The sequence below is a fragment of the Haliotis rubra genome, unplaced genomic scaffold, assembly GCF_003918875.1.
Source record: "Haliotis rubra isolate DU_JTF1 unplaced genomic scaffold, ASM391887v1 Scf3, whole genome shotgun sequence".
NCBI lineage: Eukaryota > Metazoa > Mollusca > Gastropoda > Lepetellida > Haliotidae > Haliotis > Haliotis rubra.
Genome location: NW_025766968.1, coordinates 6,831,903 through 6,853,788, shown reverse-complemented (window position 1 = coordinate 6,853,788; position 21,886 = coordinate 6,831,903). Strand labels below are relative to the sequence as shown.

At 39.4% G+C, this 21,886-nt stretch overlaps 1 protein-coding gene across 1 annotated transcript in view; it reads right to left on the bottom strand.

The window, feature by feature from the left end:
* The window catches only part of LOC124282483 (thrombospondin type-1 domain-containing protein 4-like), a 61,998-nt gene extending 55,114 nt beyond the window's left edge, over window positions 1-6,884 (bottom strand). The window contains exon 1 of the mRNA XM_046718490.1: window positions 6,497-6,884. Coding sequence (XP_046574446.1) covers window positions 6,497-6,541 — 45 coding nt within the window. The 5' untranslated portion in view covers window positions 6,542-6,884. The remainder of the gene's footprint in view (window positions 1-6,496) is intronic.
* Between the last annotated feature and the right edge of the window lie 15,002 nt (window positions 6,885-21,886).

Here is a 21,886-nt window from a genome sequence, read left to right as displayed (position 1 = left end):
AGGTGAGGTGAGGTGAGGTGTGGTGAGGTGAGGTGAGGTGAGGTTACTTCCAGTAAGGTGAGGTGAGATCAGGTTAGGTGAGTTCAGGTGAGATGAAGTTAAGTGAGTTCCAGTAAGGTGATGTTAGGTGAGTTCAGGTGAGGTGAGGTGAGGTGCGGATTATTCACATTCAAGATTACAACAGGTATGCAGCAACATACATGCATCTGCATGTTCGTATGTGTGTGTGTCTGTTTACATGTATATGTGTGTGTATGGGTGTGTTTAAGTGTATGTGTGTGTGGCTGCCCATACTATTCCTGACTAGTTTTACAGGTCTAGCACACAAAGTACCAAGACACATGGACTGTTACACCTCACTCATACCATTTCTGAGCCAACCAGTTTTATCCGTTGAATGTTGAGCACCAGGCATTGAAACAAAACAATGACATCTTTTAAAAATTTTGAGTGTGACCCAGCATGGGATCGAACCCCACTCTCAGCCCTCCAGGCTAACGCTCTATCCACTACACTGTAGATGACGACCCATTCGGGAAGTGAGAGAACTAGTTACAGTACATTATTGGCACATAAAAGTACTTCAGCATGAAAACAGTTCTTGGCTTTGTCTCATATTGTTTTTGGCACCATTTCCTTTATGTCCCAATAATGTACTGTCAGTCACCCTCTTGGCCCTACATACTGTCAAGACTGTCATCTTATGTTGTGGAGTTTGCTGTGCAGAGTTATCTCCCTTAGGTGTACCAGAAACATGTGATTATGAGGTTTGATTCTAAGATCCATAGTGAATATATGTCCAGGGCTTCCTTTCACAAAGCACTAAGGTTATCGTAAATCACCAAGGTAACCTTAGTGCAATGTTAAAGAATGGGAGTTAAGGTTAACCTTAGTAAAGGTTGCTTCATGAAAGGAGTCCCAGCCCCATGTCCAAAACATAAATTCTCAGATCCAATTCCCTTAAACACATTGTTCTTGTAACCAAATTTCACCATGTGATTCAATTCATTTCACATATATAATGTTTTTTCCTTAGTCCTCACATCCACCAACTCTAAATTTCACATATGTACACTAGACATAACATTATGAGGATATATTTTTAATGCCTCCTACGTCTGTTAATACATATATTTCACTAAAACATTAATAATTCTAGGTTGGTTGGTTGGTTGGTTGGTTGTTTAATGCCGCACTGAGCAATATTCCAGCTATATGGCAGCAGTCTGTAAATATTTAAGTCTGGACAAGACAATCCAGTGATCAACAGCATGAGCATCAATCTACACAACAGGGATACGATGATGTGGGTCAACCAAGTCAGCAAGTCTGACCACTCGGTCCCATCAGTCGCCTCTTACAACAAGCATGGGTTGCTGAAGATCAATTCTAACCCTGATCTTCACAGGTCTATTATCCAAGGCTGGAGCCCATAATGTCAATGATCTGTAATTGTTACTGTTTCTTACTGCTAATGATATGTTTAATTTGATAGCTGTTAAATTGGTCATGTATGTTTATAAACTACCTATAATTGTAAAGGATCACTTTATAAAACATTTTTGCCCCTTTTTTAAAAATTGACGACTGTTGAAAAAACAACTTCCATCAGCCAAGTAAGGCCTTAGGGACCTGTGAGAATCTGGGGAGTGAGTTTAGTTTTATGCCGCACTCAGCAATATTCCAGCTATATGGCGGCGGTCTGTAAATAATCAAGTCTGGACCAGACAATCCAGTGATCAACAGCATGAGCGTCGATCTGTGCAATTGGGAACCGATGACATGTGTCAACCAAGTCAGCGAGCCTGACCACCCGATCCCATTAGTCGCCTCTTACGACAAGCATAGTCGCCTTTTGTGGCAAGCATGGGTTGCTGAAGACCTATTCTACCCCGGATCTTCACGGGTCAGAGAATCTGGGGAGGGTGAGGAAACACTAACCAGTTAAGAAGGAGACAACATGAAGAGTCATGCATAGAAATAGACTATAAAGTGTTAAGAAATCTAAAGCATACTCCAGTACAAAAACAGTATTGACAAATTTCCACCTTAGAGGGTTCATGAATAAAGAAATTAGCAAATATGGAAACTAACAAAACCAAAAAAACAATGCACAAGAGTCTTTTACTGGGTAATCCTATCTCACCCATGCATTTATGATTTATCACAGGTCCCTTAGATCAATCTACATGGCCTACAGACATAGAATCTGCCAAGGTTTAATCGAATCCCTATTACTAGCAATGTTTACAAAACAAATCTCTTGTTATCTCCCTCAACAACTGAGTAGCACATGTCAAGGAGATCTGTTGTTGTCAATATCACCTCGCCCCCTCCACACACCCTCCGACTGCATGCACCCGCCTCCTATATTGCAAATCACAAGTGTGATTAAGGAACTAATTCTTGACTTGGAAAGATTACAACAAAAGAAATCTGAAAAAATATCACCGACACAATGCCCAAGGGATTTTCAATCTTTCTACACGTGTTTAGCTTCTTTCATATCAAGTATGGCCCTATAAAGCCATTGTTCTGACTTTCTAAGCATTGCGTAGGAGTTCACAAGAGGAAATCAATGAAGAAACAGGCTCCCTATTGTGTAACAATGGGGGACTCCGAGACTACATCAGATTTGAGGTTAGAATTCCGGCAAGACCTTCTGGTGACAAGACAAGAACAAATAGGTCATGTTCCCCAACCAGTCAATCATACATAAAAGAATTAGATAATAATTTCTACCTGCATGGTATACCTGTGTTAAAACTATACCCAATAACATCATGGAGTTGGAGATTACTGATATCAGTCAAAGGGGGTACAGGTATGTAAAAGAGAGTATTGTCTACCATGTTAACTTCCAGACTACAATCAGAAATTATATCAAGTTATCTGCAGCTCTAGATTTATCAACTCTACATATCAGATCGCAATCAGGAACATAATGTTCCATAATCTTAAATGATGTCTTATTATCTCGCTGTGAAAAAGGCTTAAAGGAAAGACAATCGTGTGATAGAAGACCATGCAAAAAGGAGAGCATATGTTATGTGAGAAGAGTGCATCCAAAGAGTGCATCAAAGGACTGACTGACTTTTGTTGAGACAGCCATCACGTCAACCAGAAGACACATTTTAACCCATGGGAGAAGGTATGGCATGGCATGGGAAGATCAAGTCTGTCATACAGACCCTTAACAAATATACACAATGCAGCTCACGCAGGTCTAGAATGGGTGGCAAGTCCAGATTAGAAGAGGTATAAGACATGACAAACGGAGAGAATTTTGATGAGAGGAGACCACAAATTTCCATGAAAAATGGGCATTGTGTAGAGAAGACACAGATTAGAAGAGGTGTCTGGGCTCCATTTATTTGTATGTTATTTAAATTTATAACCCTTTTTCTGCCAAATATGTTTATTTGATGAGAGAACAGATGTTAGTCTTTGGGAGGAGACCAAGTAAAAGGATGAGAGGAGACCATGTATGCATGTGAGAAGATCACGACAAATGGAGAGAATATTTGGTGAGAGAAGACCATGACAAATGGAGAGCTCAACCATGGTAAGACTGTTGGTAATATTGTAATAATTTAAACATGACTTGTGTTTAGGTCATGCTGGAAAAGTTACTTTCCTTGCTGGCCCTCTTCAAGTGAAAGGACAGGACTATCTATACTGCAAGGATATGCTGTAGATCACCAGGACATTTTAGTTCCAATTACTTTTCTAAAATATACTCCAGAACACTAGTCTGAAATGTGCTTGGAGTGTTGCCTTGCCAATTGGACGACATACTTCAGTACACCCTCCACTACACTTAACCAGGACCTGTTGTAAAGTGGAAACTACTCACAGCCTTCAGTACAGTGGAAACTACTCACAGCCTATTGTACAGTGGAAACTACCCACAGCCTACTGTACAGTGGAAACTACCCACAGCCTATTGTACAGTGGAAACTACCCACAGCCTACTGTACAGTGGAAACTACCCACAGCCTATTGTACAGTGGAAACTACCCACAGCCTATTGTACAGTGGAAACTACCCACAGCCTACTGTACAGTGGAACAGTACAGCCTAAGTGGAAACTACCCACAGCCTATTGTACAGTGGAAACTACACAGCCTACTGTACAGTGTGGACAGTTCAAGCTACCACACCTATTGTACAGTGGAACTACTGTACAGTGGAAACTACCCACAGCCTGTACAGTGGAAACTACCCACAGCCTACTGTACAGTGGAAACTACCCACAGCCTACTGTACAGTGGAAACTACCACAGCCTGCTGTACATTGGAAACTACTCACAGCCTACTGTACAGTGGAAGCTACCACACAGCCTACTGTACAGTGGGAAGCTACCCACAGCCTACTGTACAGTGGAAGCTACACAGCATACACAGTTCAGCCTGTGTACAGTTCAGAAGCTACTCACAGCCTTACAAGCTACTCTCAGCCTGCTGTTCAGTTCAAGCTACCCACAGCCTACTGTACAGTTCAAGCTACCACAGCCTACTGTACAGTACCTGCTGTACAGTTCACAGCTACTACAGCCTGCTGTACAGTTCAAGCTACCCACAGCCTACTGTACAGTTCAAGCTACCCACAGCCTACTGTACAGTTCAAAGCTACCACAGCCTACTGTACAGTTCAAGCTACTAAACCACAGAACAGCCTACTGTACAGTTCACTCACTGTACAGTTCAACAGCTACTACCACAGCCTGTACAGTTCAAGCTACCACAGCCTACTGTACAGTTCAAGCTACCACAGCCTACTGTACAGTTCAAGCTACTACCCACAGCCTACTGTACAGTACTGTACAGTTCAAGACAGCCTACTGTACAGTTCACTACCACAGCCTACTGTACAGTTCAAGCTACCACAGCCTACTGTACTGTACAAGCTGCTGCAGTTCAAAGCCACTCACTGCCTGCTGTACTTCAGGCTACCCACAGCCTGCTGTACAGTTCAAGCTACTCACAGCCTACTGTACAGCAGAAATTAACCACAGCCTGCTGTACAGTTCAGGCTACCCACAGCCTGCTGTACAGTTCAAGCTACCCACCGCCTACTGTACAGTGGAAACTACCCACAGCCTACTGTACAGTTGAAGTGTACAGTTTAAGCTACTCACAGCCTACAGTACAATGGAAACTCACCACAGCCTACTGTATAGTGAAACTTCCCACCCTACAGCCTAAAGTGAAAGCTACCCACAGCCTACTGTACTGTACTTGCTGCCTACGTTACAGAGGAAAATATCCACAGCCCACTATACAGTGGAAGCCAACCTACAACTGTTTCTATAGCCAAAACAACTTTTGCTTCCAGTATTATAATTATTAATTACACAATGAAATAAATCCCAATTCTAAAAATCTCTGTCCTCTTTACCTAAAACAATTCTCCAAGAAGTTCCCTTACCAATAATCACCGTTGCACCATCCCTTGCTACAATCAAACATCACCTCCTTTCATCTCTGCATCAAACATCACCGACTATTTCATTCATTCAATTTCCCTCCACTTAATCACATAATTAAACCATTCCCATTCATTCACAACCTCCATTTCATTCACTCTGCCAAGGACGCATTTGTACAAGCAGCTTAATGATTTGATACATACGTCACAAATTTATTCATTCATTCCTCTGTCCACTGTATAAACTCTGATGCACATTCCACACAGACCTGGCAAATCTGTCTCTCATTCATTTCCCCTCCAACCTTTCATTCACACACCTATACGTTTATTTATCCATTCATCCCTCCACAGGACCACAAAATCAAAATTTGTTTATTCAAATCCTCTCCCTACTAATGATAATGTACACATATCAGCTCCCACACTTGGCTATTCCCATCTCGCAGCTAGGAGATTCTCGACCGGTAGTAATTTCCCTGTTTCATTTTTCTGTACTAAGTTGCCTCTATGCCGAGCACTGATGACACATGTTCAGCTTTATCTATGTATACATGTATACACACGTGTATGTCATCCTTGTTCCACTGCCGTACGATCAGCTGATGTTATGTAATACTACCATAGGTTCTCTTCCTCTACAGCTGAAAGGCTGAGAAAAGAAGGAATCACCTTCAATCTACTCCAGAGACTTACCTGGTGAAACCCACACCAGCTGAGGTACTTAATGATTTGCCTTTGATAGATATATTTGTCAATATGACTTTTGATTGATCCACATTTACACAGTATTACAGTATAAATAAAATATACCTGAAAATATCAGATACTGATCAAGTTCAATCATCACATCACTATATCCCACTGGCTAATATTTTAAAATATTTCACAAACCCCTAACAATTATTTTCTAATTTTATGGTTTTAATTTTTACACAGATTTTAATTTTCTTTCTTTGGAAATTGGTTTAGTTTGGTTTTATAAAAATTGAAAGTAGACCCTGGAAAGAAACGTGTATATCAAAGTCAAGTTGACAATTGAATTCAGCATAAAGTATTACTTACCTGCAGGAACAAAAGGCCGGTGACAGCTATTACAGTACTCCTCATGTTTAACACAGCACGATCAACAGCTCTGAGAAATTTCACAGTACAACAAAAATCCAATTTCAATTGACACAAATCTCCAATCAGCTGACTGCCAACTTTGTGCTGCTATCCAGCTTAGGACAAAGCAGCCAATACTATCACAGCTATCGTGACTCTAGCATGTATTATAAACCAGAGTATGACAAGCAGTGAGTCGGATAACACGCTTTCGCCTCTGCAGTGTCAAGAGTCCCTTTACTATAGCGTATTGGGCTCCCTCTCTACGCTGGGTGTCAGCAGAGAGTATCGTAAAGGCCTATTAGGTAGAGTTAGGCAGAGAGTCGGTGGCTTGTGTTCAGCCTCCGTTTCACTGAAGGGAGAGGGGACGTTGGTCCGACTTATATAACACCATGTTCAGAGGAAGGGTTCTGCAGCTAATGGAACGTCAGAGGTAAACTTACACAGGATATGGCTCATGAATTAAATCACAGCTTGGTTTTTTTATAGATTGTACATACATTCCTTACAACCTGAATGGAATTCACAGATTTGACAGTAATTTTGTTTCAGATTTGTTTTCATTATTTAGATTTCATTGAGATAAAGACATTTTTAGTTCTAATCACTAATTAAAGTTCTTTTTCATTTTAAAGATATTTCTAATTTTCTGGGGCTGAAATAGAAATAATTATCTCTCTGTTGCAGTTTAAGTATATTACATCAAACAATATTTTTTTATAATTCTTTCTTTTACTGTTAAACATATAAATATATTGAGAGTTACAGTACTTAAACCTTCTTAAATATATTTTAATAATTGAAAATTCATAACTTTTGTTTTTTCTTTCCAAACCAGTCTTGTCTGAAGTTTGATTCACTGATGACTTCTAAAACTGTATGAATGAGTGTTCGGTTAAGAATGGAGGAAGCTAAAACAGGGCATTTCCCAGTGACTCACACCACAAGGAGCCGTTCCCCACAATCAGACATATGTCCAACAATAAAAATCCCATGAGCATTACCATAACATCAATTTATCACCCCTAACACTATGAGCGAGAGTGGGAGGGTGGAGAGGAAACGAGAGGGAGAGAAGATCCTGGAGAGAGAGGGAGTGAAAAAGATTTTAAGCTGCATTTAACCCTGATTTTCATCTGCCTAATTATCACGGCAAGGGACCCTACGAAGAAACTTGACAAATTTGACAAAGCGGGAATAAAACAACGCTCTTCAATGCAGCAACTGAACAGTATATCACCTCGGGGAGCCATTATCTGTTTATTATTTTAATCTGTAATCTGCTGACCCACAAATGTGAAAAAAATAAATTCTACGTTTATACTTTATATTTTTCATCAACATGTCATGGATAAGTATTTTGTCATTCTTAATGGTTTCTCAAAATCAATCAGTTCTTATTTCACATGGAATATATCTACATCTATGTTCCCTGTCCTTGACCTTCCACAAACAAAATCCCTTAGTCTCCTGAGAAAAGATCTGAACATGACTTCTGTGAAAAAATCCTTGATTCAACAAACAAAGAACTAATGGCTTGAGCTATCCAATCACACCACAGAGTGTTAGCGATGCACTCACAGTCAACTCACACGTACACATTTTGTTCATGTCCATACAGCCGAGAACTTGTAGTTTGGTATCTCACTAGCTCATGAACAAACAATATTGGCCACTTCTTCCTCTCCCAACAAAGAGATACCATCTGATGTCGATGATGTTGGAACACAGCGCCTTCCATGAGAATGTCACAATACTGCCACCACAACCACATTGTCAGGAGACTTTTTGTGTGGTTCTCATTTTGTATCTCCTTAAACAGTCGTCTTATCAGTCACTCAAAAGTCTCTATCTCACTGGGATATCAGGAGGAGACCGTGTTTTCTGGGAACCTCATGATTTTGTTACATGCAGGTTGATGAGCTGCACATTGAAATATGAGGGCAATGTTTATGTCCACCCATTGCAAACTGCCACCTCCCAAACGACACTGTGCACGTAATTTGACTGATACTGACCAGAGGCAACAAAAGATCTAAAACCAAAACCATCCATTCCATGAAATGGCACCTTCCAGTGACACACTTCTCTAAAAACATCTAAGTGGGTGTGACCACAAACATCAAAGTTGGTGTGACCACAAAACATCAAAGTGGGTGTGACCACAAAACATCTGAGTGGGTGTGACCACAAAACATCCAAGTGGGCGTGACCACAAAACATCCAAGTGGGTGTGACCACAAAACATCTAAGTGGGTGTGACCACAAAACATCTGAGTGGGTGTGACCACAAAACATATAAGTGGGTGTGACCACAGAACATCTAAGTGGGTGTGAGCACAGAACATCTAAGTGGGTGTGACCACAGAACATCTAAGTGGGTGTGACCACAGAACATCTATGTGGGTGTGAGCACAGAACATCTATGTGGGTGTGACCACAGAACATATAAGTCGGTTTGACCACAGAACATCTAAGTGGGTGTGACCACAGAACATCTACGTGGGTGTGACCACAGAACATCTAAGTGGGTGTGACCACAGAACATCTAAGTCGGTGTGACCACAAAACATCTAAGTCAGTGTGACCACAAAACATCTAAGTCGGTGTGACCACAAAACATCTAATTCGGTGTGACCACAAAACATCTCACTGAATGTGACCACAAAACATCTCATTTCAAATATGACAACAACCAACCTTTCTCCTGTAGCTGATCATCATAACAAGAGCTGGGACTGGTCGCTGCCAACCACTACTCATGATCACTCTACTTGTACAGACTGCTGTAGAGATGTGGCTTTGAGAAAGCTGAAAGCAGTATTTGAAACTCACGTTGTATGGTCTGGTACAGTGTATTTGCAATACTGCTATGCTAATATCTAAGAATCACCTACCGACTATTCCCTGTTGCTGTGAAATGTAATTGGAAAGTGTCAAAGTTAAAATATTGGATTAAAAATTAAGATATTTGTTGAAATACATTAAATAAAAGTTGAATACATCAAGTGGACTCTAATTAGGCTTTCATCCCTGATTCAGCCATAACTGAAATACCATTCAAAGAGGCATGAAAGTCACTCACTCACTCAGCAAAGATACCGGAACTAAGTGATTATTACCCAAAACAGATCAGTATCTGTAACCTCAAAAGACAGCAGGAGGAACAAAGATTTCAGGCCAGGTGATAATTACCCACAAAGTCAACACCTGAGCCTTTGAGACCTACCCTCGCATGTTTACCAACATTTAGGTAATGTGTCAACAAGACTGCCTGGGTGTACTACCCTAGCGACTTGGATGCGAGTGTGTCAAGTTGTTGGGATATCTGACATATTTTACTCCTACCTGGCTAATCCCTGCCCTGGACCCCTAGGGAGCTATGTAAACGCTCAACAGAGGACCCACAAAGTGGACCGGGGGGGTGGTTCTATATCTCTATCCCATGTGTCACGCTTATATACCCGTCTAATGCCAGCAGCAACGTCGTACTGGTGTAAAATATCTTATTTTTACTATGACATATTTTATGATTTCTAATAGCTTGTCTGTAATTATTTCAACATCTACATCTACAATGAATTTGTCCCTCAACACAACTCCATTGAAAATATACCTGAGTTAGGTTATAAAATATTTCAATCCTGCAAAATCACAACTTGTTTTATCTTTCTGATTTGAGTGAGTGAGTGAGTTTAGTTTTACGCCGCACTCAGCAATATTCCAGCTATATGGCGGCGGTCTGTAAATAATCGAGTCTGGACCAGACAATCCAGTGATCAACAGCATGAGCATCAATCTACACAATTGGGAACTGATGACGTGTCAACCAAGCGAGCGAGCCTGACCACCCGATCCCGTTGGTCGCCTCTTATGACAAGCATGGGTTACTGAATGTTCATTCTAACCCGGACCTTCACGGGTTAAAGCAGATAATATATATATAGGCCTGTATATATACAGAGGGAAGGTTTCACTTCCTAAGACCATAAACTATTAACAACTCATCAAGGCCTAGTCTTAATAAACTATTAACAACTCATCAAGGCCTAGTCCTAATAAACTATTAACAACTCATCAAGGCCTAGTCCTAATAAACTATTAACAACTCATCAAGGCCTAGTCCTAATAAACTATTAACAACTCATCAAGAATAAACTAAAAGGCTAGTCTTAATAAACTAATATCAAGGCCTTCCTTAAACTAAATGGATTATTAACAACTATCAAGGCCTAGTCCTAATAAACTATTAACAACTCATCAAGGCCTAGTCTTAATAAACTATTAACAACTCATCAAGGCCTAGTCCTAATAAACTATTAACAACTCATCAAGGCCTAGTCTTAATAAACTATTAACAACTCATCAAGGCCTAGTCCTAATAAACTCTCATTAGTCCTAATAAACTATTAACATGTATTAACAACTATCAAGGCCTAGTCCTAATAAACTATTAACAACTCATCAAGGCATCCTAATAAACTATTAACTCATCAAGGCCTAGTCCTAATAAACTATTAACAACTCATCAAGGGCTAGTCCTAATAAACTATTAACAACTCATCAAGGCCTAGTCCTAATAAACACAGAGACAAAAGGCTGACATATATATATATGTTTTTTAAATGGATTTGTAGCAGCTGAAATATCAATAAAAACATAAATCATCTTACAGTTTTCAACTTAAAGTTGTTCTTTCAAAGTGACATTTATGTACAGTAGCTATTTCTGGTAGCAAAAGATGTACCACTAAAATAGCATGAATATAAAGAACTTGAAATTCATGAGTCACCACTCACTCACTCACTCACTCACTGTCGTCATTGACTTGAAATTGACACCAAACAAATCAATGACCTTTAACAAGGTCAATAAGGAAAAATATGTGAATGAAATCATTGCAGCAGGCTAATGGATTTTCTTTATTCAAAAGTCAGCATTATTATAGCTATGTAAAGCAATATAAAGCAGCCCAACAATACCCTAGACAAGTGGTTGATAGAAAGTATCCATGATGACCAATCAATCCACATTAAGTTGGCTCTTATCACAAGCATGGGTTATTTCATCTTCTCCCCTTGGAATCCTATCACTTCATCCATGTCTGATCCAGAGCGTCCCCTCCGTGGTGTAGTGGTTAGAGCGTCCGCCCGGAGAAGGGAAGGTCGTGGGTTCGATCCCCGACCGCGTCATACCAAAAGACGTTAAAATATGGTACTTGTTGGTCCCTGCCTGGCGCTCGGCATTAATGGGTGCAACAAGGACTGGTCGGCTCGGAGTCAGTATAATGTGTCTGAGTGGGGTATTCATGCTTCACTGCGGCATGGTATCTCAGTGGGCTAGCACTATAAAACCAGCTTAAGTCTGGGCTAGTACAAGCAGCCGCACATACACATACACACTCATGTACGTTGTCATATGAGCGAAATATTCTCAAGTACGACGTAAAACCCAATTTCACCTCACCTCACCTCCAGAGCGTCCAGATTTGAAATCCCAGGAATAGTGTATGCAATCCTTACAATTTGATGGATTCTCCCACTTCAGTATGCCTGTTGAAGTATAGTACCAGCACTAAAAGGCAAACTAAAGCCTCTCCCTACTGGCACATACAGACCCTGAAGTAATAAATTCAAAAAGGTTTAGAATACTCTAGTAAGCCAAGATTTCTTCTTGGACCTGTTTAAGCAAAGCTTCAAGTATACTTATGATCAAATACCGTTCAATAACAATGATTCCTTTCAATGATTTCTCCAAATGAACTTGAAAAACAGGAAACAAGTGAGACCAACTCATGTTTGTCTACAACTAGGTCTATGCATTTAGATTCAGTGTGACAACGACCTCTCAGCAGAGCTGCATGACAAAAGGGATGATTTCAACTTTCCAAATGTCAACTTTATCTTCATGTCAAGCAATATTCCAACAGCTCTAGCATTTGGTGTTTAAAAATCACAACTTTTGAGGTACAACTGTCCATGCTCTTTTTACCATAATTTCTGACATTAAACCAAAATTTAACAAAAAGTTCCTAAAATATTTTCATGTCAGAGACTAAATGCAAGATTAATCTCGCCTCTTTGACACAGAAACCCACTTCACCTTACCTGTTCCCCCAGTTTAAATCAACACATAAGCAGCCTGTCTGGTTACCCCATCCTGACCAGACCGATGGATACCCTTGAAGTGCCCCTCCTCCAGACTGTAAGTAGCCTATCAGGGAGATAGCCATCTTGTACAAATGGACACAGTGGTCAGGCCGCTGTAATCTGTTTGTATAACGCCCTACCAAAGATAGGATCAAGTCATCATGGGCAGAGTGTTGTCCCACCTTAACGTTCTGGATACACTGTCCCAGGAACCTCAATGGAACCTGGTTGGTTATTCTGATAAAATGTTGTTTTAACTCTCTAAGGACATATTCAGAAATCATTTCCAATCTGCCTTGCACTTTGTAACAGCGGAATTATTATGCCAATTGGCGGTGAGAAGATAAATCATGACAAACCTTTCACAAACCTGTGCAAGCTGGAAGGTTATATATCAGTGAGTGAGTGAGTGAGTGGAGTGAGGAGTGAGTGAGTGAGTGAGTTTTATGCTGCTTTTAGCAATATTCCAGCAATATCGCGGGGGGTACACCAGAAATATACCCATATGGGGAACTGAACTCAGGTCATCCACTTGGCGAGCAAACACTTCAACCACTACGCTACCCCACCACCCCTGGTAAAAACCTGAAGTGATACTGAACCCAATTCAACTTTCAATGCAAGTGCTTAAAAAACAAGTCATCTTTTGATGGAAATGCTGAAGCTTATGGACCAATACATTATGACTGATTAGTCAAAAACCTGTTTGAAAAGCATTTTATTACAGCAGTTAGTGCCACAAATAGTCCTGGATCATGTGCTTCTTTGCAAGGCATCATTATCCTGACATGAGATTCATGAGAACTCTGTTGAGAGTTTTACAGCATCTCATGCTATAAAGCACTGCTACGACGATAAAGGCTATCCACCAAGCATGTAAGGAGGTACAATGGCAATAAGAAAACCATCAAAAGTAAATCGCCTCAATGAGTCTTATGTACACAGCCAGGTACAGCATCATCCACATTTCATGAAGATTAGATCCGCTTCCATTGCTACTCCAAGCTTATATTACATGCCTTGCAAAATAAACACAGTTTTTTGTTAAGTAAAGTTTATTTTCTGTATCAAAATTTACTTTTCCGTAAGTTTATCTTCTAATTGGATAAATTAAACTGCTGTCTCTATGGTTTTGTAATTGGATAATTTTTGTTGTGATTTGGTCTCTGAATTATTTCTGTCTGCAGTTACTGAAAGAAAGGAATTATTGTTAACAGACAACTTGCAGTGTTCTGAGAGGATCTCTTACCCCACTGAAGTGAGTGAGTGAGTGAGTGAGTGAGTGAGTGAGTGAGTGAGTGAGTGAGTCAGTGAGTGAGTGAGTGAGTGAGTGAGTGAGTGAGTGAGTGAGTGAGTGAGTGAGTGAGTGGGTAACACTGTACCTATGTGGGGAATCAAACTTGGGTCCCCAACATGACACTGTAACAAACACCATAACCACTACCCTACCCCCAATGCTCAGACCACAGATAATCAATGCTATTTTTTTATGTCAATTTGAAAGGTTGGTTGGTTTGTTGTTTAACGCTGCACTCAGCAATATTCCAGCTATATGGCAGCCATCTGTCAGTGAGTGAGTTTGATATATACCTCACCGGATCACAGTAATATCTCACCTATATCACAGTACTATAACATATGTTATATTTGGGATTACACTTTCTCAGTAAAGTACAGATTCTAGTACTTTTGTTGGGTTGAGTCCCATCTGGAATTCAAACCCACACCCTCAGTGTCAGGCACCTAATCGCCAGCACACAACCCACTCAGCCACCACGCCTTCCACAATCCACAATCATCTTGCATCACACAGTTGTTACTGTTTGTTTCTAAACGAGTAATCTTTTGTTTGCAAATGAAAATCGTACATATGCAAATTTCATGTCACACACCAATCATCTTTCAAGAGCAATTACTCTAAAAACAACTATGGTCATACGGAAGTACAAGTGGTGATGCACTCTCAAAACATTCATTATTATCATATCAACACTGATTGACAGTTAAAATTATACCGAAATGGACTGTAGGCAGAATGAACTGTAGGCACATTGGTATAAAACCTCTGATATATCTCTCAATTTTTTCAATCATAAATTAAAAATGAAATTCCCCTACGTTTTTTAAGAGTATATTTCACCTATATCACACTAATACTTCACCAATGACATACTTATATCTCACATATATGTTTCAGACAGTCCTGCTTTTATACAAAGAAACGCAACTGAAAAAGACAGTGAAACAAAACTTCCTTCCATTGTTGGTACGGGTCTCTCTCAGTTCATCTCAAATCTAAAATAGACAAACTTGTTAACACTGCAAGTAAAATCACTGGAGTCAGATTTGAATGTTTATCATCAATATATGAACGGCAAATCATGAATCAAGCTGTCAAAATCATATCTGACCATACTCACTACTTAAATTCGGAATACAACCTCCTCCCTTCAGGCCGCGCTACAAAGTTCCAATTGTGAAAACTAAGAGAGCCTGTACTTCCTTTATTCCAAGTACCATATTTCTCTTAAACAAATGTGAAGATACCTAAATCAATGAATTTATGTAAATATGTTTTGTATCTCTCTGATGTGTCAGTAACTCTGCTGATGTAACACAAATTCCTGAAAAGGCATTAAAGTATTATTCTATTCTAAACAACCATCATTGCCATAATTATTACAGCCTTCTCGTTCAAAAAATCTGGCCAGCCATTACACAGATGAAGGCCATTATAATGTACAGCTTCAGTTTATGCTCCATCATGTAAGATATGGACTCATACTGCAACACTTCCCCGGAAGTGCTGTCACTTCAAACCCCTGCTTCAGCAGCTAATGGCGGACTTGTGTGATGGAAGATACCCACCACAGAGGGAGATGTATGTTCATATCTCACACCTGATAGCATTCATACCAGCTCTTCTTTCCCTCTAATTGGAGCCATGATTGCCAAATTATCCCCTGAGTTACGATCCCTGACTTAATTGTGCCTTATGTGACACAACAAAGACCCACAGAACACCAGCAGATTTGTGGAATGGGAGTTTGTCATTTACATCATCATCCAATAGCATTACGTCAATTGGCTCAAAACAAAAACAACTTCAACGAGGGCAATGACTTCACCAGTATATTTACTATTCATGACATCTATAAAAACACAAGATCATCTTTGGATTTCAAGTTCCCGATAGTCCATCTGAATTCCATTAATCCTGAGACCAGCCTATGGAATTAACTATTGGGAACGTCTGTATACAGCTATGGGTATATGTTCATTCACCTTGAAATCTGTTAACATGATGAATGTATTGAAAGTGTTATCATCCTGATAAGGCTTTGGTCAAATGGGTGTATTTTGTTCCTACAAATGTCTACATCCCGACAGAGTACTCCAACCAACTCACTTTATACAAAAGAACTGCTTGAGCTGTCAGTATCTCAAGATTTGCACAATGGCAAGGCCATAAGTGGAACTTAAACGGATTGACGCCAGCGATGTTTCAAGAAACCATTCCTTTTATGTATGTGGCCAAGATAGGACTGAAGTATTTGGTGGCATGTTAAGCTATTACTTAAAGGGTATACAGAAACACTTCTGAGGACATGCTTCACGTCTCACTTTGTTTCTTGGAACTGTACTTGGGTGTGTCCTGATCAGTTGACTGTCTCTCCTTCTCTCAACAGGAGATGGATGGATGGATGGATGGATGATGATGAACATGGATGGATGCAGATGGAAGATGGAGAGGATGGATGGAGAATGGATGGATGAATGAGATGGATTGATGGATGGGTGGATGGATGGGTGGATCAACAGGCAGATGGATGGATGGATGGATGGGTGGATCAACAGGCAGATGGATGGAAGATGGACTGGCAGATGGATGGAGGGTGGATCAACAGGCAGGATGGATGGCAGATGGATGGGTGGATCAACAGGAGATGGATGGATGGATGGGTGGATGGGTGATTGGATGGATGGGTGGATGAAGGATGGATGGGGATGGGATGGACAGGATGGATGGGTGGGTGGATGGGCAGATGGCAGATGGATGGGTGGATCAAGAGGCAGACGGATGGATGACAACAGGTAGATGGATGGATGGGTTAAGGAATGGATGGATGGGTGAGATGTTGGATGAATGAAGAGATGAATGGTGGGTGGGTGGGTGGATGGATGGATGGATGATGGATGGATGGATGATCAGGCATATGGATGGATGGACAGACAGATGGATAGATGGATGGATGGATCTAAAGACAAGTGTGGAAAAAATTGACCATGATTATACATTTTAATATCATTCTTAATCACTAAATAAACTGATCATATCTATACTGATGCTCAAACTTTACACTCTGTATTTGGAATTAGCATAGCAGCCCAACACAAACTGCACTTTGCAATCTGACACTTCTACAGATTGATTTTTTTTTAACACACACATATCATCCGGGTGACAAGAAAAGAGGATGGCAAAAAAGTGATATGGTAAAATTTAACTCGTTATCAACTGAGCTGAACTAAAGTTCAGACACTAATCTGGATAATAGATATCTTTACATAATGCAGTGTTTCGTAACACCGGGGAAAATGATGCATGTACAATCGGGCTATTGTGAATCCGTCAGCCTCATTGATGATACACAGTTTCTTGTGATCAGTCTCACGGACAGCTAATAATAAATGGATATAAAACCAGGATGTCTGTGGCAGCTTGTCACAATATGATCTTTGTTTCATATGATTCAGTCAGGTCTAAATGCGAACGGTTTGACACTGTTGTCGTTCCATCCTCAGCTAACACCAAACATGGAACGGTTAGTCATGACATCAGACACGATTCCCGACAATTACGCATCTAATAACAGCCCGACAGGAAATGCCCTCTTCTGCTGCTACTATAGGACATCAGGCGTGAATGAAACACGCAAGATAGTGACGACTGCCGCAATTTGGCTACTTTACACGTCTTCCGGTAAAATGTGACACTAAGGTGACCCTGACCTCAGGCTCGAAACAAGAATCAAGTATTATCCACCTATCATAAGAACTGCGTTGTACATTATGGACATATTAGCTTGTGTCACATATTGTTGTGTCGCATATTGTCGTCATGAAAAATTTGTTTCAAATTTTGTTCAATTTTGTACCTTTCAGTTTCAGTTATTGGGTATACATAGATAGAGATTTCTGTAACACACATACCAACAGATAAATCAATGTTGTTATTTAACATTTGAAAGAAAACAGATTATGAGAAGGAAAAGTTTTTAAAAATATTATTTTACATGTTATTAACACATTTTGCAATGGAAAACAAATTTTGCCAAAATTGTTTAACAGCTTTGACATTTGGCTTAACTTGACCTTAATTTGACTTTAAACGCCTTATGTCAGGGAGACTGATAAAATGGTGTCATTCTATCATCGACATAGAAATTTACGGTTTATTATAGTTTGCATTTCAGATAATGGACATATATGTATATATTATGTTATGGGTTATGTAGTGTGACATGACTCACAATATACTATCTGTTTTCCTAATATAGGATATTTACCTCCCAAAATACACTCTCATGGTCATGTCTATACATTTGCAAATGTCAGTGACAAGCTCAATTTTCCATTAATGTGATGTATACTCATCAAAATAAGTTAGGGATCATGAATATTTGGGGAAGGTTATTATTGTTATTATTATTTTATTTTTATTGTAGTGGAGACATGATACATGATGATAACTCCCTGTTGGGATTTTTGGTCAGGGCAAAACAGTGGGGTATAGCCTAGTGGTTAAAGCATTAGCTCATCATGCCTAAGATCTGGGTTCGATTCCTACAATGTGTGAAGCCCATTTCTGGTGTTCTCCATTGTGATACTGCTGGAAAATCATTAAAAGTGACCTAAAACCTTACTCACTCACTTTTCTTAGCTTGTCATTTAAAGTTTGGTGATCGGGTGGCCAGGTTCTGTGACCGCTGATTTAATGTCTTTGTATCCTGGTCGTTTTGCTCATGCTGTCAGTCACTAGGTTATCTTGTACATGACTGTAGATAAGCCACATTTCGAGAACCTGAAAAAAACCCATTCAGTAGAAAGGTGTTGGCTTATGTTAAGGTTACAATTTTGTCAGAAGAATTTCTCATACTATATAATAGTGAGTTTAGTTTTATACAGCCTCTTTACAATCAGATTGATGGGCTTCATGTGAACAAACAAAGAAGCTTTAACCACTAGTCGGATTGATGCTTTGTTTGTCAGTGAAGATGTGACTTTTTGAATTAACACCACTAGAAATGATGATTTACCAATCCAGTTGTATTTGTGTGTGTGTGTGCTAGGCATTTGTATAATATGCAGGGATTAAGATTGTATTTGTCTCGTAAACTGAACTGGGAATAGCAATCAGCTGAGCACATGTTTCTATCAATCTACTAGTGATTCAGTTAAAACACACCCAATAATAGAACAGAAATGAATGTTGATACAAAAAAGCGTAAAAATAGTATCTGAAATAATATATGCAGTGAGTGAGTGAGTTGAGTTTTATGCCGCTTTTAGCAATGTTCCAGCAATATCACGGTGGGGGACACCAAAAATGGGCTTCACACATTGTACCCCATCCTTCTATAATCTCCAGGGTATACGTTACGATCACTCTCCACTATACCCTGGATGCATCCACGGCTTGGCCCAATGATTTTATTACCTCCCTTTGCTGGCTTTATATCCAATCAGGTGTCTACGCTGGGAAGTTGAGCGAACCAATCACAACTCACTTTCGCTTCTTAAATTATCTAACCGTTTAAACTTGGCAACACAATTGATGCAGAGGTACTCTGAAAGAGGTAGAAGGAGTTCTTTCATATATTTTTTTACAGTTTCAGATCTGTCAATTTGTCTGTATGATTTCTCCAAAAATATGAGTGGCACTGCGAACAAACCTTCGTGACTGCGACCGCTATCTCTGTTGAAACTGGCAAGCTCGGATGTAACGGCGGCTTAGCTGATTGGCTACTGTGAGAATGCGGAGACAGCAAAGGGAGGTAATATAATTATCGGGCCAAGCCGTGAATGCATCCAGGGTATAGTGGAGAGTGATCGTAACGCATACCCTGGAGATTATGGAGGATGATTGTACCCATGTGGGGAATCGAATCCGGGTCTTCGGCGTGACGAGCGAATGCCACTAGACTACCCCACTGCCCCATAAATGCAGTGAACATGTTTCATTACGAGACAGTGTAACATTAGGATTACCGGTAACTTGCATAATTGAATATGGATTTGTTGATGAAGATCTATCTGATTAAAAAGGGTGCCATTGTACAAAACAGCCTTCAATTTTCACTCACTCACTCAAAATTGCTACATACATTAATTCAACCATATTTCATTGACAGTATATGTATTACATCACAATTCACCCAATAAAAACATATTACAGCTGTATGCAAAATACATTAATTTACACATGTCTCATTGTGAGCGTGTTCCCCTTACAAGATCTCTATCATAATTTAAACATGTCAGCTGCAAACACTAACACATAATTACTGCAAGATAACGTGTAAATAAAGCAAATTACACAAATACTTCGCCAAATCAAGAATAGAGTATCCAGGCATATTTTCAGCTAACAATAAACTTAAATGATATAGATCAAAATTCAATTAGTAAAACAATTAAAGCACTTGACAAGCACACATTAATAACAACTCCTAGGTAGCCTGGAGGAAAACGCTCTCCATCGGGTCACATTATCACCACAACTGTGGGGGTGTGTTTTCACTCACACATTTTAACCCTTGCTGTGACGAGGATCCAACATTGTTAACATTTTGATTATATACTGAGAGAAACAAATAAAGGATTGCAGGAAAATTCAAGAGTTTCTTTATTATTTTCCAGTTTTCATCACCACAGCGCTGTTCAAAGCTGGTGATGAAAGCTGGAAAATATAAAAGGAATACTTGATTCTTCCGGTGATCCTTTATTTGTTTCTCTCAGTATATATGCAGTGAGTGGGTGAATTAGGAGATAAACATACTGTGTTGGAAAATCAGAGGCATATAACAAAAGTAAAATAGCTCTAAATTTGATTCAAAACTGAACGCGTATAACTTTAATTAACCAATCACAATCCAGTAGGACTTTCCTTAACCGGCATATTATTCAAAGGCAAGTGTTTCCATACCACTTGATTTGATAATGAAGCAAGTCTTCTTGAATTTGCATTTGTATAGAACCAAAAATATAATAGGCGATGGTTACTGCTTTCTGGTTTGAGTTGCATTATATTGCAGTGGACAATGTACTGATGTTCTGCTTATGGGTGGGTATTGCAGAGAATTTTCATATTGCGATATATTGCGATGCGAAAGCATATATTGCGATATGTAGTGCAATATATTGCAAGGAGGTTTAATTTATAAGCGAGTTAATGTTTGATTTATAAAGCAAAAACACAACAAAATCACCATGCTTGATTAGGCTTTAATAAAAACTTTAATCATGACAAATTTAAAATGTAAATAATATTTGGCACAAATGAAACAAGGAAAGGAACAATTTAAAAAAACGGAAATATCGAAGATTTCCAAGTGTTTTCAGAATAAATGTCAAAATACCGGTTTTCAATCAGCGTATCGCAATACGTATAGTTTTCATGTCTGAACCGGTAAATACCGGTAAACCGGTTATATTGCGCAGCCCTAGTTCTGCTGCTGTTTAAAGTCTCTAGTTGTCATTGATTAATTAAGCAGTCTAAGATGTCAATATTGCCAACATACTTACTCCTGACAATTGACTTTCATATTCTTTAGTAGTGTTTCCCCAAGGATTAAAAAAAAGAGCATGCAATGACACATTCCCAAGTATTATGTTAACTTATTCATGCATATGACTCTTAAAGGCTCAAACAGCACAGTTATTTCACTTAACTTCAACATGAAATATAAACAACCAAGTGTTAATATCAATTATGGTATCACCAAATAAAAATTGCATAGGGGAAACGCAATTTAGCTGTCTGTAAACAGTGAATATTTTGCATAAACCCTCTGTGGTATGATGATTTCCAGAGTTGGCACCCAACTCTTTACCATTTTATATCCATTGATGAAAAAAGATCATATTTATGCCAAGGAATATAACTATATAACTAATCAAGCCAAGGAACCCTTGT